General features: G+C 36.1%; 1 protein-coding gene across 6 annotated transcripts in view; it reads left to right on the top strand.

Moving 5' to 3' along the window:
• Positions 1 to 23,241, top strand: part of ZGRF1 (zinc finger GRF-type containing 1) — an 85,558-nt gene extending 62,317 nt beyond the window's left edge. For all 6 annotated transcript variants that reach the window (XM_078002160.1, XM_078002159.1, XM_015139051.3 and 3 more), the window contains 11 exons: positions 102 to 216; positions 1,595 to 1,857; positions 4,614 to 4,773; positions 8,149 to 8,226; positions 8,428 to 8,575; positions 13,716 to 13,843; positions 14,690 to 14,813; positions 21,342 to 21,518; positions 21,655 to 21,789; positions 22,491 to 22,752; positions 22,935 to 23,241. In XM_078002160.1, the coding sequence (XP_077858286.1) occupies positions 102 to 216; positions 1,595 to 1,857; positions 4,614 to 4,773; positions 8,149 to 8,226; positions 8,428 to 8,575; positions 13,716 to 13,843; positions 14,690 to 14,813; positions 21,342 to 21,518; positions 21,655 to 21,789; positions 22,491 to 22,752; positions 22,935 to 23,092 (1,748 nt within the window). In that variant the 3' untranslated portion in view covers positions 23,093 to 23,241. The remainder of the gene's footprint in view (positions 1 to 101; positions 217 to 1,594; positions 1,858 to 4,613; positions 4,774 to 8,148; positions 8,227 to 8,427; positions 8,576 to 13,715; positions 13,844 to 14,689; positions 14,814 to 21,341; positions 21,519 to 21,654; positions 21,790 to 22,490; positions 22,753 to 22,934) is intronic.
• The last annotated feature ends 886 nt before the right edge of the window (positions 23,242 to 24,127 follow it).

Raw genomic sequence — 24,127 nt, 5'->3', positions numbered from 1 at the left:
AATTCAGTAGCCAAACTCTGAGTTACGTGAACATTTAACACAGAGTTTTTATGGGCCATTTTATTTACGTCGAATGTTTATTTTTTGTATCCTCTGTACAGTGATTGTCCATGCGTTATTAGTTTGTAATGCTAGCACAGAACTGACTACTTTGAAAAACATTCAGGACTACTTTAATCCAGCTACTCTACCTCTAACACAGTACCTGTTAACAATGTAAGTCAATTTTTACCTTTGAGTCATTGGTATTAAAAAATGGTAACCAGAAGTAAAGATGAAAATTCAATAAAAGTACATTATATAAATGTTGCCAATAAAATTGTAATTATTTTTCAGACTACAACATTACTCTCTGTCAGTAGTTAAAAAGAGAAAAGGGACGGGGCACAGTGGCTCATGCCTGTAATCCCAGCACTTTGGGAGGCCGAGGTGGGCAGATCACCTGAGGTCAGGAGTTTGAGACCAGCCTGACCAACATGGAGAAACCCTATCTCTACTAAAAATACAAAATTAGCTGGGCATACTGGCTCATGCCTGTAATCCCAGCTACTCAGGAGGCTGAGGCAGGAGAATTGCTTGAACCTGGGAGGTGGAGGTTGTGGTGAGCCAAGATCGCACCATTGCACCCCAGCCTGAGCAACAAGAGTGAAACTCTATCTCAAAAAAGAAAGAGAGAGAAAAGGAAATATGCAGTATTTTTCATCTATTTATTAAGGTTTGAGCTAATAAATGTTACTGTAAATTTTTTCACTTTGTCAGGAGATAATTTAAGGATCATTTTGGTATTTATTTTATTTTTTATTATCTGTATTTTTATATCACAAATTATTTAACATTTAAAGGAATCATTTTACAGCTTGAATCCAGTGTGTATATTACTACTGATTTTATTCTCGATATAGCCATATCTCATTTTCAATTTCTCAAGCACCATGTCCCTTTTTTAAAAAAATGGAAGTGATATTACATTAAATGCATTAAAAATGATAGGAAAAGTCCAGTTTTCAATTTGGAATATTATTATCTATCTGTGATGTTTTATTTTTCTCACTATAATGAAGTCCTAGGTAAAATAAATATCCTTATGATTTAATTACGTTATTTATCCAATTTGAAATGAATTTTCATAGAAATAGAATTAAGACCAATTCATGTGATGTAGTTTTACCTGAAATGAGGGCTAGATTAATTATCTAAGTCAGGTTTGTATAATAGAGCATGGGTTTTAAAGTCAGTCCACCACTTATTTGTGGTGTGGTATTGGGGGGAAAAATTCAATATTCTTGTATCTGTATTTGGGATAATTAACTAATTAACTACTTCCTAGTGTTGTGAAGATTTCATCAAGTAATATGTAAAATGCTCAGCAAAGTGTCAGCACGTAGTAAGTATTCAACAAATGTTAGTTCTCTTCTACCCTCCTCAATATTGGAGTATGTATCCATTTACAGTATATATCCACTTACTGTTTGTTTCCATAAAAAACTGTTCTCTGTAATGCTTACAAAGTGATGGCTAAGTTATGAATTGTTCTACTCATCTTTTTCAAATGTCTCTATTTTTAAAAATTGTTTATTTGCTTCATTTTTATTAGGTCTTCGCCAACTATAGTTAGTAACAAAAGAGTCAGTAATAGAAAATTTATGCCACCAGCCTTCACAAACGTCAACACAAAATTTGAACTACTCAGCCTAGGAGCAACATTGAAGTTAGCTAGTGAGTTGATTCGGGTATACAAGTTAAACAAAGATCAAGCTACAGCTCTAATTCAAATAGCTCAAATGATGGCATCACATGAAAGTATTGAAGAACTGAAGGAACTGCAAGCTCATACCCTCCCTATCACTATCATACATGGTAAGAAGCAAGAAATAAAATAATTGTAATTGTTTTCTTTCTTTTTTTTTTGAAATGGAGTCTCGCTCTGTCGCCCAGGCTGGAGTGCAGTGGCCGGATCTCAGCTCACCGCAAGCTCCACCTCCTGGGTTTACGCCATTCTCCTGCCTCAGCCTCCCGAGTAGCTGGGACTACAGGCGCCCGCCACCTCGCCCAGCTAGTTTTTTGTATTTTTTAGTAGGGATGGGGTTTCACCGTGTTAGCCAGGATGGTCTTGATCTCCTGACCTCGTGATCCACCCGTCTCGGCCTCCCAAAGTGCTGGGATTACAGGCTTGAGCCACCGCACCCAGCCTAATTGTTTTCTATCTGTAAGCTTTTGTGACTCAGTCTGCTCCTTTATAATTTTCTAGTCAAATGAGGTTCAAGAATAACTCTAAGCAGACTTTTTAACCTGTACCCACTTTGGTAAACTGTTAGATGAGAACAGAACTGACTACCCTAAAAAAGGAGACTTATTAGTGTATCTGATAAATGAGTAGCATTATTAGCTTATGGTCAAAATAACCAGATTTGATTTAGATGTTTACATGTTGCTGTCCTATAGTAAACTTAACTTGATTAGCAAAACCTTTTGTTTATTCCTAGTCAGCTCACTCTTCTATCCTTTATATCAGTGATTACAAACCTTAATTCTTCTCATAACCTCATTCTTGCCCTTTCTCTTGATCTTGCCTCTAAAAGAGGAAATGGAGGTCATAACAGAAACTGCTTTCAATGTCCTGCCTTCCTTCTCCAATTTACCTAATTTTGGAGCTGTTCTTACTGCTTGGTTCTGTCATAGCAAAGGCGATTTACTTCCTCCTACTTACAGTAAATAGTTCTATCTGGATTCTGTTGCCTCAGTAGCACATTTTCTCTCATAGACCTCTACACCAAAGCTAATCCTACTTTTTTTGTCCTATTTTGAGGAATTATATCATATCCACCCTGTTGACCAAATCAAACCTGAGAGTCATCCTAGATTATTCTCTCAAGATTAAGTGACTCTCTCTTAATCCTCCTCTTATTCTGTCACTATTCATCTCCTGCCATCAGCTTAGTCACTAAGATGTGTTCCTTCTAGATTCTATCTGTCTTTCATATTGAGTATCTCTTCTCCAGTTTACTTGTATCCCCTCAATCAAAGCCTTCATCATACCTCCATATAGCCTAGTGGGTAAGAGTGTGGACTCTAGAGTTAGAATCCTGAATTTACATTCTGACTCTATCATTTGTTAGCTGTATGATTTTGGGCAGGTTATATATCTCTTAATCTTTAATTTCCTACTCTGCAAAATGGAGATCATAATAGCATTCACCTCATAGGGTTGGAGGATTAAATGAGTTAACATATGTAAAGGGCTTAGAACAGTGCTTGGCACGTGGGAGGCGCTCAGTAAAGTTAACATTTATTATTGTTGTAATTATCTCACAAACTTTCTAATTGATCTACCATTAGTTGTGCCTTACTTCATATTTTCATTCAAGTTGTTTTTTTAAAACACAATCTGATTAAGTCAAACTCATTGCTTGGCCTCACACCTGTAATCCCAGCACTTTGGGAGGTCAAGGAGGGTAGCTCGCTTAAGCTCAGGAGTTCAAGATCAGCCTGGGCAACATGGCAAAACCCTGTTTCTACAAAAACATTTAAAAATTAGCTGGACATGGAGGCATGAACGTGTAGTCCCAGCTACTTGGGAGGTTGTGGTGGGAGGATGGCTTGAACCTGGAAGGCAGAGGTCGCAGTGAGTCAAGATTGCACCACTGCACTCCAGCCTGGGCAACAGAGCCAGACCCTGTCTCAAACAAAACAAAACAAAACAAAACAAAAAAAACAACCATTGCTGAAAATCTTTAGATGACATCTGCTGGACTCTGAGGTAAGATTCAAACTTTGTTTAGCTATAGCAAACAGAGCTTTTGTGATTTACCTTACTAGCTCCCGTGCCTACCTTATCAGCCTCATCTCTTACCTATTTGGTAGAGGTTATATAGAAAAGTTACTTTAACAACTGCATGCTTTGTCATGGCTCTGCCTGGAATGGCCCTTTCTCTAAGCAGTCTGGATATCTTATTCTGGAAGTCTTAGTTCTACTTCTTAATTTTAGGAAGTACTCACATCTCCATCAAAGCAGGGATAGATTTTCTTCCTTCTGTGATCCAAAATAATATTGCTTACCATATTATTTCTAATTATTACTTTACTTGTTTATAATTTTAAGTAGGCGATGGTCTCATTAAAAGTGGAAGTATTTTGGTTATCTATTTATCCCCTGTGCTTTGCACATAGTGAGCACTCAGTGTTTTTAGAGCACATTAATTAATTAAATGGAGGAGGGAGAGATGGATGAAATATTTGTTATGCCTATAGAAATTTATGTTTGACCAGGCACAGAGGCTCACGCCTGTAATTCCAGCACTTTGGGAGGCCAAGGCAGGTGGATCACTTGAGTTCAAGAGTTTGAGACCAGCCTGCCAATACGGTGAAACCGTGGCTCTACTAAAAATACAAAAATTAGCCAGGTGTGGTGATGCATGCCGGTAATCCCAGCTGCTTGGGAGGATGAGACAGGAGAATCACTTGAATCTGGGAGGCGGAGGTTACAGTGAGCTGAGATTGTGCCATTGCACTCCAGCCTGGGTGACAGAGTGAGACTCTGTCTCAAAAAAGAAAAGAAAAAAGAAATTTATTTATTTTATGCTTTTTATTTTTTCTTCTTCTTTTAAAATAATTAGGTGTGTTTGGAGCAGGAAAGAGTTATTTGCTGGCAGTGGTGATTTTGTTCTTTGTACAGCTGTTTGAAAAGAGTGAAGCTCCCACCGTTGGAAATGCAAGGCCATGGAAACTTCTAATTTCTTCTTCTACTAATGTGGCTGTTGACAGAGTACTTCTTGGGTAGGCATGACAAGTGCATTTAAGTAGCTATTGTTTTGGGATATTGTTGAGAGAGGCAACCCACTGTGGGCCCTGAGTGTCCATGTACTCTTGCTGGTTATGCCAAGAATGCAAGACATTTGTCTCTGACCCAGGAGCCAGCATCTGTGAAACAGTAACAGGCTAACTAATTAGTTTGTAAGTAGGATAAAATAAAAACCAAAACTGGAAATTTTGGCACAGTGATACTCATGCAAAAATTCAAGTTCAGCCAAGAACATGTAGGGCTAGAGATGTATTGTTGGGGGAGGCAGTCTGCCAGCAGCCCTGAGCATCCCTGCTGGGATGCCAAGGATACAAGTCCCTGACCATTCTTACCCAAAACATTTCTCACATTTTGTTTGCAATAAGCAACTTTGACTGATGAAGTAATGTCTCCCTCCAGGACAAAGAGCAGGCTTGCTTATTACTTGTTGTAAGATATTGGATCCCCAGCCTCAGTGTTCTTGCCCTACTCCTCAACCCACGGCATGTGCAGGCATCTACCTGGATGCTGTTTGTCTCCTCATGTGACTTGGGAGCCAAGGGAAACCAATGCAGATATGTTGATAATTATACTGCTTCCTGTGCCATAAGTAAAAGTCCTTTGTCTCTGACCTAGGAGTCTTGGGTCTATTACCTTAGAAGTAGGTTAAAATCAGGCTGGGCGTGGTGGCTCATGCCTGTAATCCCAGCACTTTGGGAGGCCAACGTGGGCAGATCACTTGATGTCAGAAGTTCAACACCAGCTTGGCCAACATCGTGAAATCCCGTCTTTACTAAAAATACCAAAAAACAGCCCGGTGTGGTGCCAGGTGCCTGTAATCCCAGTCACTCAGGAGACTGAGGCAGGAGAATTGCTTGAACTCAGAAGGCAGAGGCTGCAGCGAGCTGAGACTGTACCACTGCACTCCAGCCTGGGTGACAGAGGGAGACTGTCTCAAAAAAATAAATAAATAAATAAATAAATAAATAAAAAGAAGTAGGCTAGAATCAAATTCCAGAATCAGTAGTTATAGATTAGTCTCTTGTTCATCTGCCTACATGAACACATCATAGTAAATGGCTTAACAATTTAAGTATATTATGTTTTTTATTTCAATAAGAGGAATGCAAAGAAGACAATAATCTGTTTTGAAGGTAATTTTTGTGATTGCATAAGACTTTATTAAAAATGCAAAGAATATTACAATATTTCACCAATATTCCAATGTTTAATGATCTGAATTTCAACATAAATGGCAGTTTGGTTAGGAGAAACAGTCATTATTTCTAAGCCTAGGCATTTTAAAAATTAATTTTCATAATTATACAAGTGAATGTTTATGGTAGAACATATGCAGACTACACAGATGTTTTATTATATTTATTTACAGATTTTTAAATACACACTCATACATTTTGTTTTCCAAATTTGAGATTCAATAGTATGTGTTGTTTGTGTCCTGCTTTTTTTACTTAAAAAGTTGGCTCATGCCTGTATTCCCAATACTTTGGGAGGCTGAAGTGAGCAGATCACTTGAGGCCAGGAGTTCAAGACTAGCCTGGCGAACATGGTGAATCCCCATCTCTACCAAAAATATAAAAATTAGCTGGGAATGGTGGGACATGCCTGTAATTCCAGCTACTCGGGCAGCTGAGGCACAAGAATCACTTGAACCCGGGAGGTGGAGGTTGCAGTGTGCCAAGATCACACCACTGCACTTCAGCCTGGGTGACAAAGTGAGACTCTGTCCCAAAAAAAAAATCTTAGAAAACATAATTTTTTATAACTCTATTATATTCAATGATTTTCTTATGCCATACTTTAAGCAATTTTTGATCAGTAAATTATTTCCAAATTCTTGCCAGTATGAATTATATTATGACAAAGATCCTTAAACATAAAACTCTGTATCCATTTCTGATTCTTTCCTTAGGAAAATAATCCTAAGCCTAGAATAAAAGATATGAAAACTTTTAAGCTTCTAAATATACTTTTCAAAATTTCCCTTCAGAAAGATTCTTCTAGTGTACACTCTTATAAGCAATTTAAAAGAGTGGCTGAGGACGTTGTGTTTGTTTGTTTGTTTTTAATAAAGATAATGAAGAGTTACCTGGAGACTACACAGGAAGGAACTTTAGATTGCTTAGCCCAAGATGAAAATTTAACTGTAGACTGTTAGAAAACAAAACAATATTAAAAACAAACAAACAAACAAAAAAACAAGAAGTTAGAATGAGGAGGGAAGGTAAGTACTCAATACTAAAAGTTAACAGGAAACTTATAAAAGAGATTCTTTAATGCTTAAATCTCTGATAAGGACCTGAGAAATGTGAATCTCTAATTAGGATCTATGCCTCAACTGCTTATAGTCTGGTTTCATACATTTCTTCACACTGAAATAACCTTTTCATTGTGTGCTTGAACAGACCTTGTTTTCCTATTGTAGTGGATAGAACAGTTTCTTGAGAAGAAATGAAAGAGCATGGGGTGAATAGTACTTTGAGGAGACTGCACCTTTGTTATTATAGATTTAACCAAACTTGCATTGAAAAAAAAATCGTAAGCTAGTATTTCAGCCCGTTAAGTTGCTATTATTCTTCAAGCTGAAGACTATGAAAAATGTGAAAGTTGAAATCTATTCATATATTGATACTAATTTGTTTCGTAATTATTTTGGAAAATTGTTTTTAGAGATCTATAGTTTAGTTCTCCAGGTCTTTACGTTCCCATTTTGAGGTGGTAGAAGTTTTAGAGAGTTGAGTATTCACTGAGTTCCAGCTGTGTTCCCAGCATAGTGCTAGAGCTGTAAGATATAAAAGGAAAGTGTAGGTGAGGGGTCATTCCTCACAAAGCCCTAACTAAGGGGTAATGTATGTAGAGGACCAGTCATAACCTTTGGATGTAGACAGAGTTGCCTGGGTTTGAATCATGATACCTCACCTCTGAGCTTGTGTCCTCATCTCTAAGAGGAGATGTCATCTAGAGCTGTAGTGAGTGTTAAACAATGTGACATACGTAAAGAGGCTCTTCCTAACAAATCTTGGTGCTAAGTATATGGTAGCTATTGCTTTCTATATTGTGTCTTTAGAGGCAATTTTATTTGTGATAAATACTAACATTGGCTTTTTATGAACATTTAATGAGCCTTCAAGATGGAATAATGCATATTTTTTAATTCTCTAGAAAATGCATTATATTTAAAAAACCAACTACATTGCGTTTACTTTGAGTTTAGGTATTTCACATTAAATTTTATAACTAAAATATACTGTTACACAAAATTAGTTGTAATAACACAGTTATTATATAAAACTTTATTTTGTATTCTGTTTCCTAAATAATCAGAATCTATATTGTTTTCTTATTTAAAGGCTTCTCAGTCTTGGATTTGAAAACTTTATCAGAGTTGGGAGTGTTAGGAAGATTGCCAAACCAATTTTACCTTATAGGTAAGAATGCAAAATTCCAGAAGTCACAGAATGGTCAGAGGGAAGTATGGTACTTTTATATGACTCTTACCTTAAATTTGATTTTTGAAGAATGGAGAAAGGCTTATCTTGTCTTGGTTAACTTAGAAAATTCGTATTTTGCTTTACTGTGATGTTACGAAAAATGAAATAAAGAGGAGTGTTTTTAATATAATTATTTAGCCTGCATGCTGGCTCAGAAAATGAAAGTGAACAGTTAAAAGAACTACATGCACTAATGAAAGAAGACCTGACTCCTACGGAAAGAGTCTATGTGAGAAAAAGCATTGAGCAGCATAAACTGGGGACAAATAGAACCCTGCTGAAGCAGGTAAGAAGTAGCTTCAGTTTGTTTCTTGATTTATGTATACCATTCAGATTCTCTTGTTTCTGTTGATGAAATAATATTTCCTTTAAATAAAACAAACTGCCATGATAGTTTAGATTCTACTGAGGTGCATGCATGTGGATCCTTGGATATAGTCTACCCATTGTATGTTTTATGTTTGCTTCAAAGCATTCTTCAAATTCGTGAATAGATCCAACTCACCATGACTGAGTCATCCTTTCTCCTTCTCCCTGTTTACTTTCTTTTTATAGGCTTGAAGAGGAAAGTATAGAGGTGGGAATAGATTCCTTGCAAGTTAAATGAAATTGGTTATATTCTAGGAGAAACAGTGATGGAGAGGGTCTGACCCTGAGCAAAATATCCAAATGAAATTTGTCGCTCATGCTCTCCAAGAAAGCCAAGACCTTTAGTGTTTGTATATATCCAAAAATCCAGGAGGCTCAGATACTAGCTTCCAGGTATTGGGAGCCAAGACTAAGCACACAAGATTCTAGGCTGTAACAGGTAGCACCATCTTCTTTATCAAGTTTTGATCCAGGGAAGCCTGGGCATCAGCTGTTGGAAGAGAGAAATCAATCAGCAGCTTCCTCCTGTGAAAGGAGAGCATGGGGAAAAGCAATGGGGATGGAGTAAAAGAAAGTTGTTGGCTTCTTGGGCCACTTGCACATTGGCAACTTTCTGCTAGAGAGTTGAGAAAATCAGTCTACTTGGCACCCTGTATTAATCAGCTATTGCTGAAATAATGAGGGTTGACAAACTCAGTCTTAGTACTTTAAGACAACAGCTTATGACTCTACAGGTCAAGTGGTGTCGCTTGGCCTGAGGCTACGGATCAAGTCTCTCATTCTGAGAACAGTTGCTATGGCATGAACAGATGGCAGAAGTGCAAGAGGGCAGGACAGATCACAGAAACACATTTAAGGCTTCAGTTCATATTATGTCTGCTGACATTCCATTTGCTGTAACAGGTCACATGGCCAAGCCTAACATCAGTGAGGCAAGGAAATATACTCCCCTACTTCTCTGGTGGGAAGCACTGCCAAGTAACATGGCAAAGGGTGTGGATATGTAATAATAATTTCCTAGAGCAGGAAGGAGAAACTGGAAATAATAACTAAATCTATAACAAGTTTTGGTTCTGGAAGTCCTCAGAAAACTTCAGACTAACTTTCTGTTATTTGAATTTTAGAGTTAACTCTGTACTCTCTTCTTAACCAAATCCAGAAAGGCTTAGTTTGGCTGTGTTCAATTAATACAAATTAGTCATTTATTTAAACTACTTACCACTTTACTAACCCAACATAACAATGATACATAAGAATAATGTATCATTGTTAACGATTTCTTGGCTGATTTTCTGAATGAAAGCTCAGTTACCATGATCTATTGCTCATTGGTATCACCTATTCACAAATGAAAACTATTTTAGAGGAATTATTTTTTTAGATGTTTTCTCTGACATATTTCTAAGGTCCAGTCAGGCATTCAGACCTGACACCTTTTTTTTTTTTTTTTTTTTTGAGCCTGTCGCCCAGGCTGCAGGCTGGAGTGCAGTGGCACAGTCTCAGCTCACTGCAACCTCCACCTCCTGGGTTCAAGCGATTCTCTTGCCTCAGCATCCTGAGTAGCTGGGACTACAGGCACGTGCCACCACACCTGGCTAATTTTTGTATTTTTAGTAGAGACGGGGTTTCACAATGTTGGCCAGGCTAGTCTCAAACTCCTGACCTTAAGTGATCCTCCCACCTCCGCCTCCCAAAGTGCTGGGATTACAGGCATGAGCCACCACACCCGGAAGACCTGACTCATTTCTAAAGTGACATGTCTTCACAATAAAACTAATTTTTAAAAATGCTTCATAGTTAATTAATACTTGTTAGGTCAGTAACAAAATCTTTTCTGCTGTTAGAATCTCAGCAACATAATAATAAATTAAAAGATAATATAATTTTTTAAAGAAAACTTAAAACTTTAGGTCTTTGTATTAGACATTTCTTTTTTTTTTTTTTTTTTTTTTTTTTTTTTTTTTTTTTTTGAGACGGAGTCTCGCTCTGTAGCCCAGGCTGGAGTGCAGTGGCCGGATCTCAGCTCACTGCAAGCTCCGCCTCCCGGGTTCACGCCATTCTCCGGCCTCAGCCTCCCGAGTAGCTGGGACTACAGGCGCTGCCACCTCGCCCGGCTATTTTTTGTATTTCTTAGTAGAGACGGGGTTTCACCGTGTTAGCCAGGATGGTCTCGATCTCCTGACCTCGTGATCCGCCCATCTCGGCCTCCCAAAGTGCTGGGATTACAGGCTTGAGCCACCGCGCCCGGCCTAGACATTTCTTTAAATTTAAAAACTTCCTGACACAGAACTTTAGAGTTCTCATTCTAAGATTGTTTTGTAGATACAGTTGCCAGAAATTAAATAAAATGAATAATATTTCAGAGTGGCACTGAAGCTTGATCATTTTTAAAGCACTGAATGTTTAAATACTGTGGAATTTCTGATATAAATGTGGCTTTAAGATTTTTGTTTTTGTTTTTAACAAAAGAAGAAAACCTAACTGATACAGGGCTATTGTGTGTGGTGAGTATTATTTATTATTAAAGAAAATAAGGCAGTTGTAATGTTTTCTTGTTTTGTAGGATCTGTGGAGGCAATATTTAATTTGTAAAGTATATTTTTTGTCACTTTGTTGAAAAAAGATATGGTCAGTTGGTATGAACTGCCCTTGCTATCAAGAAGTATAATTTTATAGATCTTCAGATTGTTAGAAGAGAATAAGTACAATCATATATCATTTAACAATGGAATTACATTCTGAGAAATGTATTGTTTTACAGTTTTGTCATTGTGTGAACGTCATAGTGTACTTACACAAACCTAGATGGTATAGCCTGCTACACACCTAAGCCACATCGTATAGCCTGTTGCTCCTCAGCTACAAATCTGTACAGCATGTTACTGTACTGTATACTGTAGGCAATTAATTGTAACACAATGGTATTTCTGTATCTAAACAAAATGTACTGTGAAAATATGGTATAAAAGATTTAAAATGGTACACCTGTATAGGGAGGGAGGGAAGGAGAAATTGGAAATAATAACCACAAAGTTTTGGTTCTAGAAGTCCTCAGAAAACTATGTATATTATAGCTTTTTAATAGTTAACTTTATAGTTAAATTACCATGAATGGAGCTTGCAGGACTGGAAGTCACTGTGGTTGAGTCAGTGAGTGAGTGGTGAGTGAATGTGGAGGCCTAGGACACTGCTGTACACTACTGTAGACTTAAAAAAAAGTTTTGATTTTTTTGAGACAGAATCTTGCTCTGTCCAGGCTGGAGTGCAGTCTGCGATCTCAGCTCACTGCAACCTCCGCTTCCCGGGTTCAAGCGATTCTTCTGCCTCAGCCTCCCGAGTAGCTGGGATTACAGACACCTGCCACCATGCCCGGCTAAGTTTTGCATTTTTATTAGAGATGGGGTTTCACCATGTTGGCCAGGCTGGTCTCAAACCCCTGACCTTCAGCGATCCACCTGCTTCAGCCTCCCAAAGTGCTGGGATTACAGGTGTGAGCCACCACGCCTGGCCTACTGTAGACTTTGTAAACACTGTACAGTTAAGCTACCCCAAATTTATTTAAAAATGTTTTCTTTCTTCAATAATAAATTAGCTTATTATAATATTTTTACTTTATAAACTTTAAAATTTAAAAAAACTGATTCTTTTGTAATAACGCAGCTTGAAACACAAACATTTTGTATATACAAAAATATTCCATAAGCTTTATTTAAAATTTTTCTTTTTTTATCTTTAAAACTGTTTTTTTCTTTTATTGTTTAAAACTAAGATACAAATACACACATTATTCTAGGCCTACCCAGGGTCAGGATCATCAGTATCACTGTCTTCCCCCTCTACATCTTGTCCCACTAGAAAGTTTTTAGGGGCAATAGGACACATGGGGCTGTCAGGGCTTATGATAACAATACCTTCTTCTGGATACCTCCTGAAGGACGTCCCTGAAACTGTTTTATAGACAACTTTTTTTTAAAAAAATAAGTAGGAGTACATTCTAAAATAATAATAAAAGTGTGCTATAGTAAATGTATAAACCACTAAAATAGTCATTTATTATCAAGTATGAACTGTACATAATTGTATGTGCTATAGTTTTATATGACTGGCAGTACAGTAGGTTTGTTTACACCAGGATCACCATAAACACATGCATAATGCATTGTGCTGTGAGAGTTGTGATGTCACTAGGGGCTGGGAATTTTTCAGCTCCATTATAATTTTATGAGACCATCATCATATATCTGGTCCATCATTGACTGAAACATCACATTGTTATGTGGCACATGACTGTATATGTATAGGTACATGTATGTGTATGTGTTTGTGTTTATACACACATATGTATATGTACACAAACATACGTGTGTATATGTGTATGTACACATATGTGTATAGATAGCAGGCTACTAGGTCAATGACTACATCGATTTAGAAAATTCATAGATTTCCCTATTGTTTACATTTAACTTTAGAGATTAAAAATCAGCTTTTATGAAGCTTTTTGCCTTCAGAGTAATGCCATGTTGCTATAATGTGTAACTTACAAGATTCAAATATATTCACAGGCTACGAGTACATTTTATTTACTGTTGTTTAAAATTAGTCATCTTTACATTTTTAAATAAATAAAACTAATGTGCTTGAAGGTTAAGCAAAGAATATTTCGTTAACATATTCAGTGTTTTTTGTGAAGAACTTTGGCCTGTGTTGATATAATGTACGTTGTCTAACCTCATCTAGACAATAAAATATGTGCGTCATCCTTGATATTTTACAAATGCTTGATATTGTGATACTTTCCTTCTGAATATCAAAATATGTCTTTTATTTGTTCTTGTTAATGGGCTTGTGGCTTAAGTAACCTACATTTGTTGATTTCCATTTTGTATGTAGGAATAATAAAAATATGGAGATATGATGACCTAAGATTTCTGATGGCTAGGAATTAAATTAGGACTAGCTCACTCTCTAATTTTAGCCTACAAGTTCTTTGGTAAATACATTCTCTTATTTTCTTTTAATAGTTGTTAATTAATAACATTTTTGTTGTAATAAAGGTTCGAGTAGTTGGAGTTACCTGTGCAGCCTGCCCATTCCCATGCATGAATGATCTTAAATTTCCTGTAGTTGTGTTGGATGAGTGTAGTCAGATAACCGAACCGGCCTCTCTCCTTCCCATTGCAAGGTAACCTAAAATATTCTTTTCCTGGGGTAGCACCTGTAATCCTAGCACTTTATGAGGCTAAGGCAGCTGGATTGTTTGAGTCTAGGAGTTTGAGACCAGCTTGGGCAACATGGCAAATCCCCATTTCTACAGAAAATACAAAATTAGCTGGGCATGGTAGTGTGTGCCTAAAGTCCCAGCAACTTGGGAGGCTGGGGTGGGAGGATTGCTTGAGCCCAGGAGGTCAAGGCTTCAGTGAGCAGGGATCGCATGACTGCAGTCTAGCCTGGGTGACACAGAGTGAAACCCCGTCTCAAAAAAAAGAAAAGAAAAAAGAAAAAATAATAATACTGAAGCATGAAAGGATTAAATAACCTGCTGGGTATCTAAAATATAATGGAGTTGAGATTTAGATACAGGTTTGTTTATAAAACTTTGATTTTTCCCCACTATATCCTACTCCTATTTAGGAGAACATTTAGCCCCTGAGAACCCAATTTACTTAATTTCTAAGACAACGGTTTAAGCTAAATGACTCCTAAGAAAGACTTTAATTTTAAGAGTTTATGGATTCTAAAAACTAGCATTTCCCAAATATGCTCTGTGAAATATTAATTCCATGCAGAGGCAAGGGGCACCTACTAGCTTTTATGTGCGGGGAGGGTAACTAAATTATATAAAGGATTCTTTATTGCGTAACTTTTCAAAGCCTTTAATGTGCTTAATAGAACTACTAAGCTTTATTAGTACTCAGGATATTTCATGGCATTTGAATATTTCGAAGTACAATTTTGGCAAACAGTGTAATAAATGATGTTAATGCACTCTTTTTAATTGCTTAGATTAATTTTTGAAATTCTGTTTTAGGTTTGAGTGTGAAAAGCTGATTCTTGTTGGAGATCCCAAACAGCTACCTCCTACTATTCAGGGTTCTGATGCAGCTCATGAAAATGGATTGGAACAAACTCTTTTTGATCGACTTTGCTTAATGGTACATACTGCTAAATTCTTACAGAATTATCATTTATTGATTCTACATTGTGTGTATGTGTTGATAGAGAATGAAAATATTAGAAGATTTAGTCCTGCCTTAAAATAATGTATAATTGGAGTTGTCTGGAAAATATTAATCTTAAATACAAGTGGAACCCTGCAATTTAAGTACCTTTTTTTTTTTTTTTTTTTTTTTTTTTTGAGACGGAGTCTCACTCTGTCGCCCAGACTGGAGTGCAGTGGCCGGATCTCAGCTCACCGCAAGCTCCGCCTCCCGGGTTTACGCCATTCTTCTGCCTCAGCCTCCCCAGTAGCTGGGACTTACAGGCGCCTGCCACCTCGCCCGGCTAGTTTTTTGTATCTTTTAGTAGAGACGGGGTTTCACCGTGTTAGCCAGGATGGTCTTGATCTCCTGACCTCGTGATCCGCCCGCCTCGGCCTCCCAAAATGCTGGGATTACAGGCTTGAGCCACCGCGCCCGGCCAGTACCTTTTATAAAAAGAAATGTTTCCCTATTTACTTGAGTAGTGGGTAGGACTATATAGCTTTTGCTCTAAAACCAAAAAAACCTATAATGTCTCTATTATCTACATGGAGCACTACTTCACATTGTAAATAATTTTTAAATTAATTATTAACATTTTTTAATTGGGGTGGAATTTACTGTCTTAGTCTATTTTGTGCTAGTATAACAGAACAACCTGAGACTGGGTAATGTATGAAGAACAGAGATTTATTTCTTATAGTTTCAGAGGCTGAGATGTCCAAGACCTAGGGACCTGCATTTGGCAGGGACTTTCTTGCTTCATTGTCATCCTGTGGTGGCGGGCAGAAGAGCAAGAGAGTGGGAGAGGCCAAACTCATCCTTTTATGAGGAAGCCACTCATGTGATAATGGCATTAATCCATTAACCCACACACATATACCAGGAATGGCATTAATCCATTCACAAATCCATCTTTTTATGAGGAACCCACTCATGTGATAATGGCATTAATCTGTGAGGATTACAAAGAATCCTCATGGCCTAATCACCTTTTGAAAGTCCCACCTCTCAACACTGTTGCATGGGGATGAAGTTTCCAACACAGGAAATTTGAGGGACACGTTCAAACCATTGCATTCATCTAGCATAAAACTATTTTTTAAATTTCTTAAAAAAAAATTTTTTTTTCTTTACAGCATGTGGTTTATATAGCAGAAACTATTTTAAAGTGAACAGTCTAGTAGCATTTAGTACATTCACAGTTTCTTGTGTAACCACTACCTCTGTCTGGTTTCAAAACGTTTTCATCACTTCAAAATAAAATCCATACCCATTTAGCAGTTAACTGCCCATTTCCTCTTTCCTACAGCTTCTGGCAGACACCAGCCTGTTTTCTCTCTGTATGGATTTATTTATTCTGGATATTTTATATAAATGGAATCATACAATATGAGACATTTTGTGTCTCTCTTCTTTCATTTTTTGAGGTTCATTTATGTTGTAGCATGTATCGGTACTATATTATTATTACTTTAAAGTACATTCATAATGTTGTACAACCATCACTTGTCCATTTCCAGAATTTTTTCATTATCCCAAACAGAAACTTTGAACCATTAAGCAATAATTTCCCATTTCCTCGTCCCTCAGCCCCTAGTAACCTCTGTTCTATTTTCTAGCTCTATGAATTTGCCTCATTTGAGTAGAGTCATACAGTATTTGTCATTTTACATCTGTCTGATTTACTTAGCATAATGTGTTCAGAGTTCATCCTTGTTGTAGCATGTATCAGAATTTCATTCCTTTATAAGGCTAAATAATATTCCATTGCATGTATGTACTACATTTCTGTTGATAGATAGTTGGGTTGTTTTCACCTTTTGGCTCTTGTGAATAATCTCTTGTTCAAATCCCTGCTTTCAGTTCAGTACATACCCAGAAGTATAATTGTTGGGTCATATGATAATTGTATGTTTAAATTTTTGAGAAACCACCAAACTTTTTTCTATAGTGGCTGCATCATTTTACTCTCCCAACAGCAGTTGCACAAGGGTTCTGATTTATCCACATTCTCACCAACACTTCTTGTTGGTTTTTGAGTATCATAGCCATCCTAATGGATGTGAAGGGGTATCTTATTGTGGTTTCCCTAAAGACTAATAATCTTGAGCTTCTTTTCATGAGCTTATTGGCCATTTTTATATCCTCTTTGAAGAAATGCCTATTCAAGTCCTTTGCCTATTTTTTAATTGGGTTGTTTTGGTTTTTTTGTTGTTGCGTTATAGGTTTTTTTTTTTTAATATATTCTAGAAATTAGTCTCTTTTCAAATATATGCTTTGCAATTTTTTTTCCATTTTGTTGGTTGTCTTTTCACTTTCCTAATAGTGTTTTTTGATGCACAAGAGTTCTTAGTTTGATGAAGTTCAATTTACCTATTTTTTAAAATTCTGTTGCTTGTGCTTTTAGTGTTATATCTATGAAATTGTTGCCAAATCCAATGTCATGAAAATTCTCCCCAATATTTTCTTCTAAGAATTTTATAATTTTAGCTCTTATGTTGAGGTCTTTGATCCATTTTGAGTTAATTTTTGTATATGGTATAAGGGTCCAATTTCATTCTTTTGCATGTGGATATATCGTTTTCCCAATGTGTGGAAAAGACTCTCCTTTTTTCCCATGTAATTGTCTTGGAACCCTCATCAAAAATCAGTTGAGCACATATACAAGGGTTTATTTCTGGACTTTCTATTCTATTCCATTGGTCATTGGCTTGTAGATGCTACCTTCTTGCTGTGTCCTTACATGGCAGAGAGAGAAAGAGAGAACACTGTTTCTATACAAACTATACAACTATATAAACACTATGTTTGTATAGTTGCCATTCTTGTTTCATTTTCTGGTGTTCATGCTTGAATATCAGATACTCTCTCAGATTTGTATTCTCTGTTTTCTCAGTACCCTGGAATTATGGTGATGTCCCATCAAAGTGATAGGACAGCTGAGGCCCAAGAGTATCCCCGGGAAAGGGACACAGTTCTTGAGCCTTCAATTCTAGTAAAAACTGCCAAGTTCACTTTCCCTTTTTCATTATTCTTAGGAACCATTGCCATCATATGAATTCTGGCTCACTGTGCTGCTTTTTCCCCTTCCACCCCAGAATCTTGTTTCTTTCTTGATGACAAGTACTTTTTAAAGTTTATGGCATTTGGTTGGCTGTAAACCTTTCTTTGTTGCCTAATTGCTGCATTATCATTGCTGCTGTTTTTGTATTTTTTGTACCTTTATATATTGGAGAATGGATTCTATAAGGCAGCTTTATTCTACCTTAATTAAGAAGTTCCCCCTTAGGTTGAATTTCAAGTTGCATTGCGGGTCGGAGTTAGCTCAAGCGGTTACCTCCTCTTGCTGGACTTTCTAACTGTCAAGTTGCATTGAATTTTGAGTTGAATTGTATTCCGTTTTATGAAGAAGGAAGCTTTCAGTTGTCTTGAGCTGTTAATTGCAATTTAATTGCAAAACTTTCCACCTCATCTGTGACAAGTCAGTGTCCAACCTCTTTTGTATCAGACATTTTCAATGGCTTTGTAAAAAAAAATCTTAACTAAAAAAAAAAATTATCTTAAAAAAGGGCTGGGCATGGTGGCTCCGGCCTGTAACTCCCAGCACTTTGGGAGACTGAGGTGGGAGTATCACTTAAGGCCACAAGTTTGACACCAGCTCTGGCACCAGAGTAAGATCCTGCCTCTACCAAGAAAATTTTTAAAATAAAAAGTTATTTAAATTCTTAAAACGTTTTTGAATAGGTGATATAGTCATATGGTTCAAAACTCAAGTGGAACCAAAAAACATGGAGATAGTGAAGACTTCTCCTGTCCCCCAATCATTCATTCTCTCTCCTTCAAAGAAACTGTCATCACTGTCTTGTACCTTTCTTGTGATATTTTATGCCTGTAAGCAAATATAGAGCATTTTCCCTCCCCATTTTAACAAATGGTAGTGTACTCTGCATACTGTTCTGCCCTTTTCCATGTACCTATTGTCAATGCCTTTTAAAATATGAAGTGGGTTTTTTTTAATTTAGGGGAATTCTAAAACGGCAAATAAGAGATGGACAAAAAAGTGAGTTAGTCATAGAGTAGAATAAAAAAACAGTTATTATGAATGAGCTAGATCCATATGGATACTTCTCAGAAATATAGTGGATATTGAAAGAAGCAAAGCACAAAGGGATAATTATAATAAAATGCCATTTATGAGAATTTCAAAAGCACATAATATATATTATTTATAGATTCATACCAATACAGTAAACATATAAAAACATGTATGACGAGTCCACAAAACAAAATCAGGACTGGGGTTATTTCTGGGAAAGGTGGTAGAGGAAAGCAATGAAGGAGGATCTTTAGCTATATATGTCATATTTTATCTAACAAAAGAGAGAGCCAAAACAAAAATGACTTAATATGGCTAATGTCAAGTCTGGATGGTAAGTTCATGGATGTAATATTATTTCTTTGCTTTCTGTATATTTGAACTAGTTCACAATTATTAAAAGTAAAAGAAATAAAAGTAATCACTATTCATTATAGAAAGTGTGGAAACTACAGACAAGAGAAAAGGCAAGCTGGGTGTGATGGTTCGTGCCTATAATCTATAATCTCAGCTGCTTGGGAGGCTGAGGTGAGAGGGTCATTTGAGTCCAGGAGTTTGAGGCTGCAATGAGCTATATCTCACCACTGTATTCCAGCCTGGGCAGCAGAGCAGGATCCTGTCTCTTAAAAAAAAAAAAAAAAAGAAAAAAAAGAAAAAAAAAAGAAAGAAAAGAAAAGAAAAAAATAGATAAATTCGGGTGGGGTGTCAGGCATCTGTAGTCCCAGCTACTCAGGAAGCTGAGGCAGAAGGATCGTGTGAGCCCCAGGAATTTGAGGCCAGCCTAAGCAACAGCGAGACCCTGTCTCAGAAAAGAAAGAAAAAAGGTAAAAACAAAACAAAAACATCTGTAATAACTTCACTGCCCTTAAGAGAAAACTCTCTGTAATGTTTTAGTATTTTTCCTTCCATCTTTTATCCTAGGGTTATATGCCTATATCAAATATATGTATTTATACATAGTTGAAACCATACCATAAATATAACTTCTATCTTGCCTTTTTAAACTTTGCATAATAGTAAATCATCTCCCCTTGTTACTACTAGCTTTGTATCATTACTGTTGTCATAAATATGTTGATCACTAAGTATTATGTAGTGTGGATATACCATAATTTAGTCATTTCTCTAACATTTGAGCAGCTCACTGCAACCTCCACCTCCTGGGTTCAAGTGATTCTCCTACCTCAGCCTCCCGAGTAGCTGAGATTACAGGCGCCCGCCATCATGCTTGGCTAATTTTTGTATTTTTAGTAGAGATGGGGTTTTACCATGTTTGCCAGGCAGGTCTCGAACTCCTGACCTCAGGTGATCTACCCACCTTGGCCTCCCAAAGTGCTGGAATTACAGGCGTTGAACCATTGCGCCCGGCTTGAGCATTATTTTTCTTTCAGCATTTTTATACTTGACACTTTTGTCAGCAGTTTCATGTGCTTGCTGACTTAGACTTATAAACGTAGACAAATTTATGCCCCAAAGAGTACTAGGATTTTTTTTTTTTTTTTTTTTTTGCCATAGAAGATTCTTCTCCATTTGGTCATTAATCCTGCATTGAATTATACATGTATTATTGTTAGAGCACCTTGTAGCTATTCAATTCTGACAATACTACAGAACTTTTTGCTCGAATAGCCCTAAAGTAGATAGGACTTGGATTTTATGATGCATTAATAAAATCTGTAACTTCTTTGAAGATTCAGAATGAAAAATGGCTTTTACTCAATGAGGGAAGTTAATGAGATATCTACGACACCTAATTTTTTAAGAGATTCTTTTCAATTTAGTGTTAGACCAAACCCAGATATATTATAAAAGCATAATGTTGGCCAAGCGTGATGGCTCACACCTGTAATCCCAGCACTTTGGGAGGTCAAGGCGGGTGGATCACTTGAGTTCAAGACCAGCTTGGCCAACATGGGGAAACCCAGTCTCTACAAAAATACAAAAATTAGCCAGGTGTGATGGCAGATGCCTGTAATTCCAGCTACTCGGGAGGCTGTGGCGGAAGAATCACTTGAACCCAGGAGGTGGAGGCTACAGTGAGCCAAGATCATGCCATTGCACTCCAGCATGGGCAACAGAGCGAGACTCCATCTCAAAAAAAAAAAAACCACCATAATGTTAGGAGCCAAACTTACTAGATAAGTCTAAAGTTGACATCTTTTATATTTTCTAATTTTTCTAATTTAATATGAATATATTTTTAGTAATTAAAAAATATATTTTTATTTTTTGTAATTAATTACAAAAAATTACATTTTTTTGTAATTCATCTCCTAAGACCATACATAATATAGCAATATTTTTAATTTTAAAAACATAATGTTCTTTCCATAGAAGAATAAAAAAGTTATGTGTTCTTACTTTTCTTCTTTTAAATTTCTTAGGGTCACAAGCCAATTCTATTGAGAACTCAATACCGTTGTCATCCTACAATCAGTGCTATTGCTAATGATCTGTTTTACAAAGGAACCCTCATGAATGGTGTAACAGAAATAGAGAGGAGCCCTTTATTGGAATGGCTACCAACCCTGTGTTTTTATAATGTTAAAGGACTAGAACAGGTAAATGACATTAATGTTGATGAGAGTCAACATGGTTTAGGTTCCTTGTTTAATTTTGTTGTTGTTTGTATGATTTTACTTGGTTTTGCCATAGCCTTTCTGGGAAATATAATTTAGGATCTGTTTCTTACTCCAGATAGAAAGAGATAACAGCTTTCATAATGTGGCAGAAGCTACTTTTACACTGAAGCTGATTCAATCACTGATTGCAAGTGGAATAGCAGGCTCTATGATTGGCGTGATAACATTATACAAATCCCAGATGTACAAGGTTGGTATTATGTATTACAGCATTTGTCATATATTAAATATTACAATTACATGTTACCACATTTGATATTACATTTATAGTAGTCGGTTTGGTGCCTGAAAAACTTTTGGTACTGTAATTAATGTATTAAAAAAGAAATATTCTGATTTTTTTCTAGTCTGGCTTTTTTTCTGTGTAATTAAATGTAAACCTAACAAGGTTTAATTAAATTTAGTTTACCGCTGTTGGGGCAAAAATGCAAAAAAACAAATTGGAGGAAAGAAAATATGGTGTATGCTTTGTAGACAGATGGGATTGAATCTCAGTTATCCAAAATGTTCTTTTATTATTAGTACATTTTATCACTAAATCAAGGATAGATACCAAATATTAATGTACACATAAGCCAATTACTTCTAACTAGATTTTTCTTTTTTCTTTTAGTATTTTTTGATCTGTTTCATTATTAGTTTATCAGCTCCAAATTAGCATATCCAAATGAGTTACGCAGCAATAGATAAATCACTTTTGATTTTGTGTCGTAATTAATATTGTCATCTAGTCATTTATCTATCATTTTAGAAACTAGCCAAATCTATGTGAGTCATAAAAGAAAAATGAAAATTATTTACTGTTAAACTATAGTGGTTGCTTTGAGCAGGTTCAGAAGCTTAAGTTCTTCACAATCTCTCACCACATGATTGCTATCTTTTCCTCCACAGCTTTGTCATTTACTCAGTGCTGTGGACTTTGGCCATCCTGATATTAAAACTGTGCAGGTGTCCACAGTAGATGCTTTTCAGGGAGCTGAAAAGGAGATCATTATTCTGTCCTGTGTAAGGACAAGACAAGTAGGATTCATTGATTCAGAAAAAAGAATGAATGTTGCATTGACTAGAGGAAAGAGGCATTTGTTGATTGTGGGAAATTTAGCCTGTTTGAGGAAAAATCGACTGTGGGGACGAGTGATCCAACACTGCGAAGGTAAAATAAAAATGTGTTTAATTCATGCGTATCAAGTTCAAACTGACTTTTATGGGTTAATGCTTGGGGTGCTTCAAGCAGGAGCAGTTCTGAATTTGTCACTGGGGGAAGTAACTGACATGATGACATTGGGACCTCTGTAAAATAAAGAATAGTTGTCTCATGTCGTATGTTTTTTTAAGGAAGGAAAGATGGATTGCAAGATGCAAACCAGTATGAACCACAGCTGAACCATCTCCTTAAAGATTATTTTGAAAAACAAGCAGAAGAAAAACAGAAGAAAAAGAGTGAAAAAGAGAAATCTAAAGATAAATCTCATTCACAAAAAGACATGATGTAAATATTTTGTATTTATGTAAAGTCAGACTCATTTTATGTTGTATATTTTTTATATATTTATTACTCTAAACCCTCTTATTAAAAATACTTTATGATATTTAAATAACATAGTAAACACATGTAAAAATTTTGTTCTTCAAAAAAGTGTACAAAAGGTAGTATAAAATCCTAATAAAAATAAGCTTTTTTCTAAGAAGAATGATTTCTGTTTGCTAAAGAAATGAATTTTACAAGGGGCAGGGTATGGAGAATACCTGTATACTTCAATAATAGTGAATGTCTCCAGAGCTCATCTGTTGGAACATATCTACACAATCAGATATACCAACACCTTTCTAAACTTTATCAGAATATTTTTTAAAAGATTATAAGACCCCCCATTTTATAAATAAAAACATATTCACAAATATGTTTTTATGTTTAAAAGTTTTGAAAAGTACACAAAAGAAGAAAGAAAAACACTAAAAGTTTACACCTGGAGATAGCAGTGTTCAACACCTGGCCATGGCTGGTGCCTTGCACCTATACCTGATATAATAGGTGCTTAATAAGTATCCATTGGAAGAATGAACAGATGAAAGAAAGATTACCTTTGGTTCATTTTCTTCTAGTCTTTTTCCTCTGCATTTGTTTGCATAGTAGGTATTGATATATATATGGGTTACAACTTTTTATTATAAAAATAATACATTCTTGTAGAAAATTTACAAAATATAAGAAAGTATACAACAGGAAACAAAAATCACCTAGAAATACACTACCCGGAGATAATCACTAACATATTCCTTTAGTCTTTTTTCTATGCTTATATTCTATGTGTATATACGTAGTTAAGTTTTAAACCATTTGTGTCCACATTGATTCTTAGACATTATTAACAAAAGAGCATTTATACATCCTGGAAAGAAAAATGACAAGGGCTTGATTATAATTAATATCAATGCAATATTTTTACCAATTAAAAAAAATCTTAGTGACCGAAGTCACTCAATATTCATTTCAAAGATGCAGGAAAATTCAAATATTTTGTGACCCA

The sequence above is a fragment of the Macaca mulatta genome, chromosome 5, assembly GCF_049350105.2.
Source record: "Macaca mulatta isolate MMU2019108-1 chromosome 5, T2T-MMU8v2.0, whole genome shotgun sequence".
In the NCBI taxonomy this organism is placed as follows: Eukaryota; Metazoa; Chordata; class Mammalia; order Primates; family Cercopithecidae; genus Macaca; species Macaca mulatta.
Note: the sequence above shows the minus strand (reverse complement) of the source record. Positions and strands in the feature narration are given on the sequence as shown.